This window comes from Polyodon spathula, chromosome 23 (genome assembly GCF_017654505.1).
Source record: "Polyodon spathula isolate WHYD16114869_AA chromosome 23, ASM1765450v1, whole genome shotgun sequence".
Lineage (NCBI taxonomy): Eukaryota > Metazoa > Chordata > Actinopteri > Acipenseriformes > Polyodontidae > Polyodon > Polyodon spathula.
Window position 1 is genome coordinate 6,610,704 of NC_054556.1, and position 17,581 is coordinate 6,628,284.

Genomic DNA, 17,581 nt, shown 5'->3' on the forward strand with positions numbered 1-17,581 from the left:
TAGAACTGTGCATGGGCAGCGTGTAACCTCACACCAACAGATTCTCACTGCTCTGGTTAAAGAAACAGTGGGGGGTTCTTTTAAACACTTCCATCAGCCAGGGAGAAAATGGGTGTGGCTCCAATTTCAAACTTTGTCAAGCTTATATACACTACACATACAGCCAACACAATCAACTTTACACTGACATACTCTATTCTGATAACATCACTATAAAGTGCTTAAAATCCAATTCATACTGAATACCTGGTCATTTCATATATAAAGGGTTATTTCCAAAATGACAGCATTCTCTTTTCCAACTAATCCCTAAAATTACAATGTCAGTATAATGAAAATATGGTCAAAATGCAATAAAAGAACCACCAACTTTAAGTCATTCTGAAGCTTTGCATATTGTTAAAGCATAAATAGGGAGCATATTTGTACTCATTCACAGACAGCAATAATGCTAAACAGCATGGTTTTAGATTCTAGCATTTAGGAAGAGTTGGTGAAGAGGAAACAATTCTGTTTGTTAATGTCCTACTGAACAAGGTAGGACAACATTTATTCAACAAATACTTTCAACCATATGGTATTTTCAATGGGAAAGCCTACTTTCTATTCCACACAGACCATTGCTCAGAAGAAACAGATGGAAAGGCACCAATGGCATTTTAAGGAAAGCCAAGAGGCCAAAAACAAGTTTTAATAAAGTACTATTTTTTCCATCATTATCATGACAAAAGTATGAATGCTTTTAAGGCATGTTAGCAACGTGTACCACTTTTGTAAAAGAAAGTTTGTTCTCCTTACTCCTTAGCACAAAAAAAAAAAGAAAAATCAAAATGGACCCTAGAGTAAAAACTCTGATAAATTGGGCCAATATGTCACGTCAGCAACCCTAACCACCAGCAAGACAGTGACAAAGCATTCTCAGCACTCTCAGGTTTTGTTGCACAGATTACAACAGTGATCCATCTCTTCTTTTTTCTGACAAATTAGATGCTAATGAAAGGTGCTAGACTGACAACACCTCTATTTATTCACAGACAAGCCAATATGCAGGCACCGTATTCCTACCTTGGGATAACTACAAACTGTGATTTTACATGCATAGGGTAGTTTACCAATGTGCCAGTTGCAATGCAATCCAATACAATGGGAATTGGACAGTGACTACTGATCCTCAGTTCAAAAAGAGACATTAGACTCCTTCCAAATGATTACCAAATACTAAATATACTACTGTGGCCTAGTGTTTAAAGGTTTCATAATCCATACAATACAGTTCTGACATTAACTACCTTACACACTGGGTAAGATTTGGTTTGCTTCTTATTTAATCTATATCTTGCCCCACTTAGTTTATCTTATTTAAAATGTTCATTCACCAGGAGAGCCAATGGTAACATCCTTTTTTTTTTCTTGAGGGCCCCGTGGGCAGCATGACTCAAGTTACACAACTCAGACTACATTTATACAAAGGACAGTGACAAATGGCATAAAAAATGCTGTTTTAACAGCTAGTTTACCTGTGAAGCTGCTGTTCATTTCAAGGACTTCTTCATCATCTTCATTCTCTGTGTGGACTAGACCAGCATTTTGCATATCATTGTAAGACTTCGTTCGTTTGGGGGTTGAGTGCTGTGATCCAGGCTGGCTGTCTTGCAAAGCATCACTGGTAATCACTTTCCCACTGAGGGGCTGGCTGGGAGGCTTGGGTGTTCCATAATAGTTACCTAGGCGACAAGAGAACATTAGCATGTTTAAAAAAAATGGGGACACAAGTTTTATAATCACCGGGTCTTTGTATGCAGAGGGAGAGACTGCCTTTGCTTGCTAATGTATTTAATAGTGGAAGTAACAAGCATTTGATTCCAAAGATTTCTTTTTTCAAATGATTGTTCTTCATCTTGAAAATACCACTTAGCAAGATAAGGCCTATTGTTTAGGTACAGCAAGCATGCGATACTGAAACAATGGCCCATGCACTGAATAGCGAAACTTTACCTCATTACATTTGAATTTCAATTACTGACATGTCTTGTCTCTGTTACCTCAACCAACAATCTCAATTATATGTGTGTACTGTATACACTGAAGAATAAAATCTACCTAAAAATAAACAATTCTTCGATCATAAGATATATCTTTGTTACTGGCAAACCTAATAAAAACAGGATCTCTAATATAATAACTAATTCCAAGGGGAATAAAATCAGAATATTTTCAAGACGTTACTTCAAACACAAGTAGATTGTTAAATATCCTTCCAGTCTGGAAATATGAAAATGTATAAACCAGAAGAAAATGAGGTCCACATTCAGAGCTGTCAAATAAAAACCCACACCAATTTCACACTGAAAAGCAAACCATTAGAATTTATATTTGCTAGCTGTTGTTGACATTTTGAGATGAAGTGCTGTATTTAGTGGCATTGCTCTATTTTTCATGTAAGCTAATGGCAATCCAGTAAATAAAAAGATTAGTTGCATTAACAAAATGCATAAACTTCAGATCTGCAAACCCTCCTATTTAGTGCTGGCAAGTCCTCTATTGTTAGGTGACTGAGTATTAACTTGCTAAATCTGAAGAAACACAATGGGCTGTTTTTCTCCCCCAGAGAGATTTACACACACATCCCATATAATCCCAGTGAACCAATTTGATTCAGCCAGGCCAAAAAATTAAAGTCTGACATAGAGACTGAAGTATTTTCATAGGTTAATGGCTTACATATTAGAGATTGCCAGTTGATTTGCAGTTGCTTCTCTGTAACCAGCTTTTATTTGGGGAATGTCATCATTGAATACTCCCACAAAGTAGAGAGTGAAGCAGATAATGAAATTAAAGGCAACAAGTCTAGTCAGGAGGACCTGAATAAACCAGAGGTACTAGACACGATTGCCATTTTTTAATATATTTCTTATATAAATTTTTGGTAAGCTGTATGTGGTCAATGTTATTTTAGAAAGTCATCCAGGAAGTTTTTTTTTTTTTTTCTTTTTTCTTTCTTTTTTAGTGTAACTGAATAATATTTACTGGGATTTATTGGGATGCTCAGATCTTAGCATTTTCATTTTGATCTAGGGAAATGAACCTTGACCCTACCCTGAACGTAATCTCCAGGGAGAGTGAAAGGATCGCTCAGTCTTCAGGTTCATCCAATCTTAGGTCTGTCTGAGAGACGACATCGTTCAAACTGGGGTGTTTTTGTTTTATAAAGATGGTGTTTGTTGTCTAGAGGCTACAAGCAATACTTTTATTTAACACTGACCCCTGTAGTCATCAGTTTTACATTTGATCACCAATTGTGTTCCTGTGTTTGTTTTCTTGCAGGACACAACTTGAAAAGTGCAATTTTTGCAAAAGGTGAAAAGGCGATGTTTTGTTTTTATTTTATTTTTTTTTAAACCAAAATATAATTAAATAATAAACCTGACAAATAGATGAAGAAAACCTGAAAAGGGTTTCTAAATGGCACTAGGCATGGAATTTTAGACAAGTTATGGAAGTGCATCACCAGTTAGAAAACATTTAGAAAAGTCAGTATGCTAAATACTGCATACTGCATACTGACTGAACATCAAATCCCCTACAGCCATCAAAATAAACCACTCACAAGTCCCTGTCAAGAAAAGACAATTCATTAATAATAAATAAATTGCTGATATGCAGAAATTGGACAAAACTATGTATTAAATTAAATTATGTAGTTAATTATTGTATCAAGCAATTCTAAACTACAACATCTATGTGTAAACTACGCACTATGTGTCTTTGACCACAACTGTACATGATTACTACAGAAGCTGAATGCTGCAGAGTTTTACTTTTATGTGGTTTTTTGGTGATTAATCATAACATGTCATAAACACTGATAATGTTACATTCCATTACAGGCTGACATGACTTCCAATCACTGACATTTCCTGAGCTATGTGATTATAAGTCCTGGTGAACACAGATTCTAGCACAGTTTGGGTTTTTGAGCCTGAATATTATCGAATATGATACTATGTCTCAAAACCTCAGAAGGACCACAGAGTGTGACATTTTGGCCAGGTTTCAATGACAGCTAGTAAAAAAAAAAATTAAAGAAAGCTGACAACACACTCACAATGCTGAACTATGAAATAATGTAATAAACATGTACCTAGAATGTTACTTTTGTGGAAAATGGCATGTTTAATGTGAGCATTAAGACCTCAGAGTTACTGTAGCTTCTGAAGTTGTTTGCCTTTTAATATATAGATATTGTATAGTATATGTAGGCATAAGCTACAGTAACTCTCAAATAAAACCCCTTCTTCATTTTCCTTAAGTGCTCTTTGCCTAACCATTCCCCAGTTAACAGAGCCAATGGACAGGATATATGCACATTGCATGTAAACAGTGTCTAATGTGACAATCACCTGTCATGCACAGAAGCAAGGGGTTGATATTGTAAAGAATGGCTGTTTCAAGTGGTAGAGGCTCCAGGGAGTATGTTGGAAAAGAGAAATGTGGCAGTAATTAGGCAATGGTTACACAAGGACTGCAGAAACATTTCTGACAGTCAGCAGAAAGTGTACTGGCCCTTCAGTTCTAGCTAATTGGTGAAACTGCTAGCATGCTCTCTGTAGACCAAAGTTAAAACACCAGTGAAATTTGTATGCGAGCTAAATTAGAACTGAGAGTTAACATGAGGTTAGAGCGTGGACAGGATAACTTATTTTGGTTGGTTCACATAAAAAAATCAATTCTATGATCGGGTTACATATAAATAAAATTGAATGTTAGAGAATAGAGAAATGTATTGTTTGGTTTGCAGTGCGCTGGCCAAAATTGAGGCTGAAAGATTTACCTTCATATGTTCCAATTTCAAGAAGAGTTCCACTCTGTTCAAAGTTAAAAAATTCCTGCACCGTGAGGAAGTTGTAATCTACACCTGGGACTTCTCCGTCTCTAGGGGCGCGGGTTGTGCCTGAAAAAAAAAAAAAGAATGTTAGTGGTACTAATAAATTGCTATGTTATGAAACTACCAAGCAGAGTATGTGGTCATGTTGTTGTTTTACATAAAGATGACTAGAATATATTTTACTTCAACTAAGCAATACCATAATATTATAGGAAACTTGCTAGAATATTCTCATGTATTATCTCTTCATCCTTTACATTTAAATTTAAATTTACAAACACCACAAGACCAGCACTGTACAGTAAAAGATGTGTGTGTTTTTTTTCCCCCATTGAAAGACACATTTCACATAAAATGTGGATTCAGAGACCACGCCTGGGCCTGCCAGGTTTATTCGCTGTAAATTACCATAGTAAGAGTACAATGACTAGCTTCAATTACGATTCGGATGCACTTAGAAATATATAAAATGGTTCCGTCCATTCACTGGTCAACAAGATCACTGGAAATTCCATGCACACTCACTCTCTCATACACAATTCAGCTTATTTCACATATTGATTTAAAAAACATGTGCTTTATTAAATCCTAGTAAAATGTTGTAATGTTATAGAAACATCCCACTTAACAATAAAGATACTGAGTTTTTTAAACTAAATCCAAATCTCTCACGACAGTAAACAATGCCTGTGGAGGAAGCGTGTCTTTTAAAACGCTGAACTGTGAGCCTGCACAAACGAAATCTTAACAAAAGACACGAGGATTGATCATGACAGAACCTATGTAACCTTTTTTGTGGGAAAGTCGCTCATTTAGAAGAAAGCCCAGGACCTGAGTGATTGTTGGCTGTGGGCTGTTCAATGAGAGCCCAGTCCTTTCTGCTCTTGAAGTGACATGCGGACGGCTGGACACACGCCTGGCAGATGGCGTTGCAAAATGTTTTCATAAACCATCTGGGACACAAACAATGATTACAAGCCACGCTAACTATGAATTTAGATGCGTCTCACACTACGTGTGCACCATACGAAGGCAGACAGATTTTGTTTACCAAGTTTCATAAATTAAAGGGTATCTTTGTGTCTATAGCCATATGTCCCTTTTTGTTAACGTGCACATGCTTTTCTTACAACCCTTTTTAACAATGGTCTATGCAGAAACTGCATTATTTCTACAAAATTATTGTGCCATTTTACTTTAGCGTATTGTAAATTACTTTTACAATGGATTAAAAAAAAAAAAAAAAAAAAAAAGCAATGTTAATCTTATACAATTAGAGAGAGAAGCACCAGATTCACAAGCAGTTTAAGGGACTACCCTGTCCCTGTTAATTAGTATTTTATGGGAACTGTTTCAAGACACCTTTAACAATAATGGTTGGTCAGTGGTTTCCCTGTGCATTAGTTGTTCTGAATCGACCAGGTCAGATTATACAATTGTGCTTACAGAGCAACTTAATATGGTTAGTAAACAAAAGAGTTTACCAAACTAATGTATTATTCTTCAGGTTCAGAATTACTTTGTATCATTTTCCTTCTCTGGCCTCACGTCCTTGTCATGTGATAACATTCATGTTTTAAATACAGAAATCTATTACAGTAGCAATAAAAACAGACAATTATTTTAAATGAGAGAACTAGAAGTATAATTATGTTTAATTGTAATGTTTTTGTGATGTCTTTTTAATACTTATGCATTGATTACTAGATGCCTAGTAAACAAAGTATTGTATTTGAATGTGTTACTCTGTCCTGTTCTCCACAGTACTTGGTCAGTGTTTCTTAATCGTTCTCCAAATGTCTCATCTTCTATTGGTGAGTAGCATAGAAGCTTTGTTTATAATGTGTTGGAATTTGAAAGATCTTATTTTCTATTAGAAAGATGGAAAGCACCTAATTTGTTTTGAAATGGAGAACAGTAACCTTTCTCTTGGAGCACCATATATTTAACACAGTATATAATAGTGTACAACTTTTTATAGGAGCTTGCGGTTCTTATATACCTGCACAATGCTTGTCAGGTCTCAGTTTGAGGTCCAGAGATTCAGGAAGGTTTGTGTTTGTGTATGGGCGGCTATAATAGTTTAATAAAATCCCTTAAAACTTCTGAACATCCTTCTGTTCCAGAGTTAGTCTCTAAAGTTCACGATGTATGCACATGATTGAACACTGAACAATGGATCTGTGACATTGTTGCACCATAACTCGCTTTTCACTTAAAAGGTAGACAGACTTAACATAAAAGATGACATCCATATTCCTTCTGCTTAGAGATCTGCTTAGGTTACATGGCAAGAAATGTAGTGCAAATTTGGACAACTTTCAGTCTATCTATCAAACAACTACAGGGGCCAGATGACACATTGTTTGGCTACAATAATCTCTATAAAAACAAAAAAAAAATAACTCCTGCATGCTGAAATGAAAGTGATTGTGATTCAGGGAATTCGTGAACCTGAAAATGCCATCATGAATAGGTTAGAAAAACTGGAACCAACGGAAGGGGTTACACTTTGGATAAGTCATGAAATATAATGCTGCCTGAAATTGTTCACAGAAAACTATACTCTGCATCTTGCGCAATGTCTCCATCAGAACAATCATCTGTTCTGATGCAAGGTGTGAATGAGTATTATGATCAGACAGAGCAGAAGGATTTACAGGCCTCTTAATTGGTACAAAGACAGAAACTCATCCATACTTCAGCACACCCTATATTCCATGGCATGAGTCACGCACGATAATCCCTCAGAAAATAATCTGTTGTTACTACAGTAGATATGTCAGCATAACATTAGACTGGGTGAAATAGATTTGAATTTTCAATGTTATAAACCCTTCTATTTTGAGATGTATCCACCTTGAGCTAAATATCCAAAATGGGATGAGGAGAGGACCACCATTTCCACAGTATAACATGCACTCTTTAAAAAAATATATGCTTGCTGTCTTCAGGCTGTGTTACAAACTGGTTCATAGCATGCTTAACTTATTCCATCAAGCATACTGTGGCATGTGTAGTATATAAGAGGTACATTATACACGTTATATACTGCACATTAGGATACAGCATACACACAACATTTTAAAAAAAATGAATTAAAATTTTTTTTTAAATGTAAAAAAAAAATCAGAAAACATTAAGGAACGCACACATTTAAATAGTTAATTAATGAAGTAAGGTTGATAATGTCCAGATATTACTAGAACTAAAAATGCGAGTTTTTGTGAACAATCAAAGGGCAATGTAAGAGTCTGAAAACATGTGGCAGTGAAATGGTTTATTTCTACTGCATTAACCATCTAAATTGGAACTTTGACCCAATATGGCAGCCCTAACATGGCATCCAAGTCTGACAATATGAAGTTGCAAGTTTAAATAGTTTTTAATATATTAGTAGTTGTAATTGTAGTGGCGGTGGATTTGTAAAGTCATACAAGCTCCCCTGACTGAGAGGACCAATTCAACATAAATCCAAGCTTCTTAACATATTAGGAAACTAGCCAATGTCAAAGGCAGACACACAGACCAAAAAAATCGCTGTAAAAAAAGAAAAAAAGATTCATATAAATGTTGGAAAAACAGACATTTGGGTTACATAAGCACAGTTGAACTTACAATTGAACTCAACATCAGTACATCAAAATATTAGTAACATGAAAGATAAAAGTATTCCCAAGAAACACTCAAATGTCTAATATCAGTCAAAACAAAGATACATCCTTGAGTGAAACTACCAAGATCTCCAACTGGAAGATACTGTATCTCTGTATTCTGACAACCATGCAATCAGATAGGCCAGAATAAATTGAAGGTCTTTATTTAGACTAATTCATCTGTGTTTTTATTTGTACTTTTTAGATCATTGAGTCAAACCCAATGCTTATCCACTACACGTTTCTTAATGGGAAATATGTTGCCACTTTCTGTGATGCTTACCACTTTCTAGATGGATAAGTGCTATGAATTAATATCTAGAATGTGATAAGCAGCCGTTTGCAAAATAAGAGTTAAAAAAAAAAAAAAAAAAAACTATGAATGCATGACACATTTCTCTGCAAACATCTGCTGGCAAGAATCCTGTTTTTTTTCCTTTCTGATAGCCTTCCTAAATAATTGCCGATCTGTAACAGATGTTAATCCGTCAGCGGAATAGTGAAGCATCATAACATCTTGTCAAGGTTAAGATCGATGTCCTCTTGTTAACCTGAGATCAAGTGTTACACTGAATTAGTTTACCCTGCTGTCTTGACCCTTCCTCCGTAGAGGCTGTTTTAGGAAATTCCTGCAGTTGCAATCTGTATTATATTTCTTAGGATTTACTAACACATGTAGGAATCATTGATAGTCATAATTGGTTATAAACTTGCATGAATAATGGAAGCTTTTGTGGAAATTAAAGTTGTTTTTAAGTACTAACTGCCCTATGATATAACTTACTGCCTCCGCTGGAGTGATTAGGACCATACTCTAACAATCTAGTAATGTGCCAATAAATAAACAAATGGACCCTTATTCAGTTGGCAACGCATCTGTGGTGTATAACCTTGAACTGAAACAATAATCAGAGAAGTCAGGACTCTAAATCACAATCATTAATGACTGGAAAAGATGTCAGGTTTCCAACAGAGCCCTTATCTAAATCACCCTCCTTCCAGTCTGACACCTAAGGAAATAGCTTCTTCCAAAAATAACGTTATGATGAATAAGCAGCACGATACAATCTGTGAACAAGGCTTAGAGTCATTTACTGCACATGGACTTGATATCAGTTCTGCCAATAAACATCACAGCCCAGTTATTTTATATTGATAAACAATTAAATGTGTCGAATGAAGGGATTCATTTTGAATTGTGGTAAGAAGTACAGCTTAATTACTACAAGTTCATTACTATGTTGTATTATGTTAGTAACTCACTAATTAGGTGACAATAAAATTTTTTTTTTTTTAGTTGAACTGAATCAAAATCAGTATCACTGGATGAAATTAATTTTAAGAATATATTTGGCATTTTAGAAAGCATCATTTACTCAACCTTGTATGAAGAATATCAGATCTTGAAGTGTATGATGGAGCCACCATTGTATTTAGCAGTGTGTTTCATAGGAGAAACTCTAACTCTCTAAAATTGATGTTCTGAGTCAAGACCAACAGCCCATTAAAACAACACACGTGGCTGTTCTATTTTGGAACATACGTCTTGAACTGGGCAATTCACTTGATAGGTCTCCTGTGCTTTAGAAACTTTGAGGTTTTCTTTGCACAGACTTCAAACGTGTTTGTTGGAAATCACACATTTCTTTGGCAAACGACAAGCACAGCATTTTAATACACCAGTAGAATTTGCACATCTGATGAACAAAAGGTAAAATTAAATGATGTGTTCTAATTTGCTGGGTTAAAAATTAGAGCAGACTGAATGAGTTGTTCAGTTTGAGTCTTAGCTCCACTGTCCGTATGTTTGTATGAGAATAGGCCCCATAATATCAATTTTGCAGTTTTTATTAAAAAGTCCAGTTTAGTTCAAATGCATATTACTTCAACAATCAAATGTGTAAAACTCTGCACTGTTTGCCTCAAGATAAACTATATTTTATTACACTGCAAATTATTTTTTATATAAACAATAGATTGCCTAGTAGTTCACAATACCATCTAGTATTGATTATGGCATTTTAACTTTGGAAAAACAGCATTACTCTTAATGCATATTAGAGTAGGTGTGCATGTTTATGAAAATAAATCCGAGTTACTACCCCCCCTCACATGTACTTCAGCCATAACACAAGAAACCTGATTGGTCCCCGGAGAATATCTATAGTAACAACTCTCATTCCCATTAATGTACAATGTGAATTAATTATACGATGAAGCTGTCAGAAGTTTCTTAGTTGTGTGGTAATTAACCCACATGTGACACTATTCTGTGAGCAGCAAAAACAGACAATGTTTAAAATAAAACACATCCTCTGCAGAACAGAGGAGTACTGTATGGCTTCCTTTTCAATGACACTGCATTGCACTCTGAAAGAGCCAGTTTCAGAACCATATAGTATTGTATTGGTTCTATACAGATATATTCCTAAACTCTGCAAGAATAAATGAACTGTTGGACTATACAATAAGATACCACCATATAACTATAAAACCGATTCTACTGCTTATGAGGGGTAACCGCTGTAACAAATGCAACTAAGCGTGATGAGGTGCACGAATATTCTTGTAATGCTCCAAAGGTTAGAAGATGAAACACTAATCATCGAATCAGCAGCTGTGTGCTCCCAGCCTCGACATCAATCGTCAGCTGCTGCCAACTAAATATTGAGCGCAGCAGCCAAATGGCTAGGATGAGAGAGAGAGAGAGAGGGGAGAGAGAGAGAGAGCGTGCAACGGCCGCTCCATTATCCTGAGCAAAAAATAAAATCACCTAATAGGCATTTAAAACCTCTTTTCCAAACACACACTACTTTCAACCCTAAACCAGACTCCTGAAATCCCTGCGCTGTTTTGTTAGATCGCAGAATTCGGATGCAGTGTCCTAGATGTGCCCTGTGTATCTAATGGATTCCGTTGTGTTCTTCTGCTTGTATTAAGGGAGCAGCTTCTCTTTTCCAAAAAGAGCAGCACAGTATCAGAATAAATCAACATCAACCGGGCGAGCCCGGGCTATGCAGAGATCATTCGAACCACTGCTGCAAAAACCAAGCTCCGGAGGTACAATCTCACCAAAAGGCATTTATCAATTGAGACCTGCGCAGCATTTATTAGAATTAAATTACAGGGTGTAGGTCTTCAGTATATGTGTACACGTATTTTGGATTCTTTTTCTTTCAGTGTGCGACAGCAATATCTTCCAGGCCTGGATTACCAAAGCATTTCTTTTTATAGAGATGGCAAAAAGGGAGTTATTCCTCAGAGTGTTTTTTTTTTTTTTAACTCATCTGCTGTGCTAATATGCAGTACACCCTAAATGTTTTTAAAATATAATTTCCCCTTTTAGAATGAGATTTTAACCTTGAAAGTCATGTTACACAAACACAAACAACAATAGATCCATTTAGTCCAATTGCCTTGAGTTCGGTTGCTACCTGCACACAGGGTACTCTAGCTCCTATCTTTAATCTTTACCTTTCTATACCCTATTTTAGGTGCTACTGAATTTAACAAGATAAAAGTAGATAAAAGTCTCTGTAAGCTAACTGGATAACTAAATCAATTCCTTCTCATGCACCCACACAGTTAACATTACAGATATCACTGCACAGCCTTATTTCTTTTTTTATTTTCTTTTAGAGTTATGGTCTTAACAACAATCTCTAAAGTATAAATGTGTATAGTATGTTTTTAACAAGACTGTCTACACTTTTGGAAAACAGTGGCAAACTGGGAACGGTATAAATATCCTGTACACCTGATCACATTTGAGGCCATGGTGACCTACATTTACAATACTGACACCTTATGGCCTTTTTCCACACACACACACACACACAATCTGATCACATCTCTCTCTCTCTCTCTCTCTCTCTCTCTCTCTCTCTCTCTCTCTCTCTCTCTATTTTTTTTATGGAACTAACTTGTACGTGATTAGATGAGCTTTTCATGGACACTATTTGGATGAAACTTCGTTTGGTCCTTACAACATTATATACCCCCTTCAAAAAAAAAAAAAAAGCTTAATATTTCTTTTGCACCAATGCAATCCACATACTTTGAAATTCAATGAAATACACAGTTTTTATCTAAACCTTTTGGGGACTTCTATTTATAGCAACATTAGCAAAGAAGATGATTTCTGCTTTGTTCTTAAAATGAAGGAGCTAAAGACTGAAGTCCCTGAGGTTCTAGGTTTGAATTTCAGCTGTGACCTACATTGAAAATAAGAGACAAGGGCACTGCGAGTGTGTTTTTTAGGTTGAATAAATGGGGGCAGACTGTACTGGTATGAGTGTGTGTGTGTGTGTGGGATAATGTAAAACATATTATATAATTAATCCTCAAACAAACACAAAGGGTATTACATTGTGCACAGATAGTAGTGTACAACTTCCCTACTGGTTTAAAAGAAAACCAATGTCGTGCAGTGACACCTTGCTGATGAGCCTGCCACATGTGTTATGTCAGGGTGAAGGATCAAGCAGACTCCAGTTTCATTACACAATATAAAACTGTCTTGTTCAAATCCTACCACCAACACAGCACTATGTTTTGACAATTTACTAGATCCTGACTGCAAAGGCGTTATTTAACTAGAAATTATTCATACTGACCTCACTATAACGTGCAATGTTGACCTTTAATGTGGCTGGTGACATTATCTCTCATTTCAAACTCGTTGGACATCATCCTTCAAGTGACGTGCATTGCACAATGACAACAAGGGATACTTTTAATACGTTTTCATCAACCTATCAGTCTGTCAACATGGCTAGCTTTCCAAAAGGGGCCGGGGAAGATCGCAGTGTTGCAAAAAGTTCTTGAAACCCGATATACTGAAGGTCATCCATTGATAACTTCGACTTTGAAATTACACTTGCAGTGATCGTTACCTTGTCAGGACACCAAATCTTCTTTTTTTTTTTCAGCACAGTTCTTACATTGACCATTGTGATCATGCATTATAAAACAACCATTGGGTTGGTGCATCATCATAAGCCATTTTACATATTTCTGGAAGGAAGGAGAATTTAGCAACTGTATCTAGTTTTAAATACATAAACAATACAGACTCAGTGCAGTGCCAGCGGTAGTTCTGTAATCTGAAGTGGCTTGATTAAGAACAGGCTGTTTAATTAAATGTTTTGGAAGGTTACCCTATACAGTAGCACTATGATGCCAAAAGCACATCCCATGAGGAATTCTCAAAACCTAACCCTTATTTTTTTTTTTTCCACCACAGTTCAGGGTACACAGGGTAAACTATGGACAGGGGTAGGATTGGAGGTTTAAAATGGCAATTACGTGGATGAAATATGATTTTGAACAACAGACGGTGGTACAATATTATTTAACTACATATGAAATATGAAGTGGAGGGAAATGTTGAATGAGGTGGCACAATATCTAGAATCTCAGTGAATATGATTAATAGAGTTAAATAGCTGGAAAAAAAATTCAATTATTACTACAGGGCACTCTGATAGTGGTGCTTTGGTGGATGTGTAAGGATGTCAGCCTACCTATGAAAACAGAGCATCAACGGACTCAACTCCAAGCAGACCAACTGCATTCTGTTTAGTGCAACGTCTAATACATACTTGAAGAGATGTCTGCGATGTCTAACCAAAGACTGAGGGGGTCAGCTGATGTAATGATACAATCTGTCAATGTTAATCTTTACATTTCCACAATGCAGGATCTAGTACACTGAATTTAAGTATCAAACTGTAGTAATCAGGCACATAAGACCTAACAAGTCAAAGTGCTACAAATAGATGAAAATGATTGCAGGGTAAAATGACTCACTGGGCAATTTTAATCAGGGAAGCGGCTGCTATGATAACATGTTTGCAAAGCAGCTGTGTATATTTATCAAAACCGCTACATACAAAAGATTTGGATTCTAAGCAACGTGCATTTTTTTCTTTCCAGAAAATAAGGAGGAAAATGTTATCTGCAATGGAAGATTTAATATTTCATGCCTGTGATCCACAGGATATGCAGTGCAATTCAGACTGCTTGCACCACTCAACGTTTTCTGAATGCTCAATGCTGTATCACTATGAAAGAGGTTTGGCTCAGACAAAGCAGCTCTAATGTCTCCTTACCTTATGCAAATACAGTTGCCATTAGCTACAGATGCATGTTCTTCAAGCAGACAAGCTTTCCATTTCTCCCACCAAAAAACAACAAACTTTTGGATATGTATAGCCTCTGTAATGCAGTGAGAGGCAAACAAGACCACTGGGACAACACTTATTTCACAGGATTTATATATCACAACCCCAAGCATGTGGGTGGCAGATAAGGGTTTTGTATGCACTAGACGTTTGTTATCGTGGCAGAATTCTGGAGCTAGAAATAGACAAACGTGACGACGAACTGTGTTTGTAAGCCGGAATCTGGTTTAAAAGAAAAATAAATCTATTATCAGAGTTAAATTTAGGTCTACAGCCAAATGAGTGAACAGGCATTAAATACCCACAGGTAATTAATTATTCCATGGCATTGAGCTCTATTAGTACAGATGGCACAATTGAAATACAGTTTAAAAAAAAAAAAAAAAAAACCTGTGATGTATTCACCACGGCATTCCACAACGGGATGTAGAGTCTTGGAATGAGTCAGCTGGTCGATATATCTACTTTTTTTACAATTAGGAAGTGTAACTCCTTCCAAAATGACAACATGTCACATAAAAGGTTAATTCGGATCTAGACTATAGGCTTGAATAAGGTCAACAGATGACCCCAAGCCATTCCAATTAAATGATCCAATAAATTCCTGTGTGGTACTCATGCTTACTGCATTACGTTGTACAAATGAAACAGTCCACATGACAGGAGGGAAGAACGTGCTTATATTAGGTAAAATCACAGCCAATCAAAGTAACACTGCAAATATCTTCCTCTTACAATGTTTCAGGGCAAATGAGTTCCTTCCTCCAATCCTCAGAACAGAGAGGAGTAGTCACAGCTTTCCTCCCCTTAAAAGGTATGGTAGGCTGCAGCCATATTTTCATTTATTTATTTTTTATTTACTGGTTACCAATTTTCCTTTCTATATTTTAAATTGCATTTAAAAAAAAATAATAAAAAAAGGTGAATAACATTGTTCATGTGTGTGAAAAACATGTTGGTGAGATTCAAATACGAATCCTTCACAAAATCTGATCACATCAATATAGTTTTTTTTAATGTTTTTTTTTTTTTTTTTTTTTTATGCAAATAATCTGCAATCACATATCAGAATTTGTGGCCAAAATACACATTTTGACAGGTTGCAATACATGTTGATTGGACAGATTAGCACACAGAAACTTTCAGGCAACTACAACCTGCACTGCTCTTAGCTAATTTAATACATGTCTTTAAATCTGCCAGTCTGGACAGTACAGAGTTAAAATCAGACATGCAGTAAGCTAACATTTTGAAACTTTCCATGCTCTGCAGACTCTAGTCTAGAAAGTACAACAATACATTGTCTTACAAATGATTGTTCTCCCAAACATCTGCCACACTTAACCCCCGAAGTTCTGAATGTTCTTATGTATGAGCTGATAGTACCATAATGTTTTTTTTTTATCAATTAAAGGTGAAGACAGTACTCATTTTTTTCAATTGTGAAATTAAACCCACTAACTTCTTTACATTGAAGTTTTGCAAGTGAAGAGACAAGCCGACAGCCAATTTAAAAATGTTGAAAAACGTTGCTGCTTTACACATTTTCTACAAAGCAATGTAGATTTTCAAAAAACAAATTAAAAAAAATAAAACGCTAAATAGCTTTACAATGGTACAGTGAGAAAATAATTCATAAAACCATGGTTGAGTCACTAACAGCTAGTTCAGTTTTACAGATGGTTTACATGTAGATTCAAATATCCCCTTGTTATGTACAGAAAGGTCTGGAAACCATATAAAATTTATCACAGGGCAAAATCTGTCTATCTGCATACAGCCGACGAACAGCGAGTCTGCACCAGAACACAGGCAGAAAACCATCTGTCCCATGAAAGGGTTAATCCCTCCAGACTATCTTCAACAGAGGTCTAAAATTTCAGTATTTTCCAGTCTATATATTTTCAGTTCAGGGCAACACCAACTCCATGGCTTTAACCACAGTATCCCCCCGGCCCCTTGTTTTCTGTAGGCACAGGGTATAGACATCGTGGCATATGGGTATAGCAATTATATATATATATATATATATATATATATATATATATATATATATATATATATATATATATATATATATATACACACACACACACACACACACACACACAGATAGATAGATAGATAGATAGATAGATAGATAGATAGATAGATAGATAGATAGATAGATAGACACACACACACACACACACACACACACATACAGTACCAGTCAAAAGTTTGAGTACACTTGCTGGAAACTAGGTTTTTCTCATAATTGACAATGTTTTACGTCGTATACGTTTCTGTAAATACTTGAAAATGATATACAAAACAAAACATAAGGAGTATCAAAGCAATGTTCAAGAAAACTGAAAATTGTCTCTAAATGTTGGATTCCTCAAAATAGCAACCCTTTGCCTTAATAACAGCCTCACAAACACGAGGCATTCGGTTTCAGCAGGAAATCACCAGACATGTCTTCCCAGCTCTTCTGCAGCAATTCCCAGAGATGTAGGGCACTTGTGGGTAGCTTTGCTTTGACTCTTCTGTCCAGTTCGTCCCATACAAGTTCTGTGAGACTGAGGTCTGGAGACTGGGCTGGCCAGGTCATTAGACTGAGTTGTCCTTCACTTTCCTTCTTCGCCTGATAGTTCTCGAAAGTTCAACTTTGAGGTGTGTTTCGGTTCATTATCTTGCTGAAGAATGAAGGACTGCCCAACTAGCCGTAATCCTGATGGAATGGCATGCCTCTGAAATATGCTATGATAGCCATGCTGGTTGAGCTTGCCATGGATTTGGTAAAGATCACCAACTCAGTCACCAGCAAAGCAACCCCAGACCATGACACAGCCTCCACCATGCTTGACGCTCAC

General features: G+C 36.2%; 1 protein-coding gene across 10 annotated transcripts in view; it reads right to left on the reverse strand.

The window, feature by feature from the left end:
* LOC121298347 (membrane-associated guanylate kinase, WW and PDZ domain-containing protein 1-like) overlaps nucleotides 1-17,581 on the reverse strand; it is a 135,438-nt gene that overhangs the window by 33,358 nt on the left and 84,499 nt on the right. For all 10 annotated transcript variants that reach the window (XM_041225444.1, XM_041225450.1, XM_041225445.1 and 7 more), the window contains exons 3-4: nucleotides 4,832-4,951; nucleotides 1,518-1,724 (exon numbers count right to left, since the gene is read on the reverse strand). In XM_041225444.1, coding sequence (XP_041081378.1) covers nucleotides 1,518-1,724; nucleotides 4,832-4,951 — 327 coding nt within the window. The remainder of the gene's footprint in view (nucleotides 1-1,517; nucleotides 1,725-4,831; nucleotides 4,952-17,581) is intronic.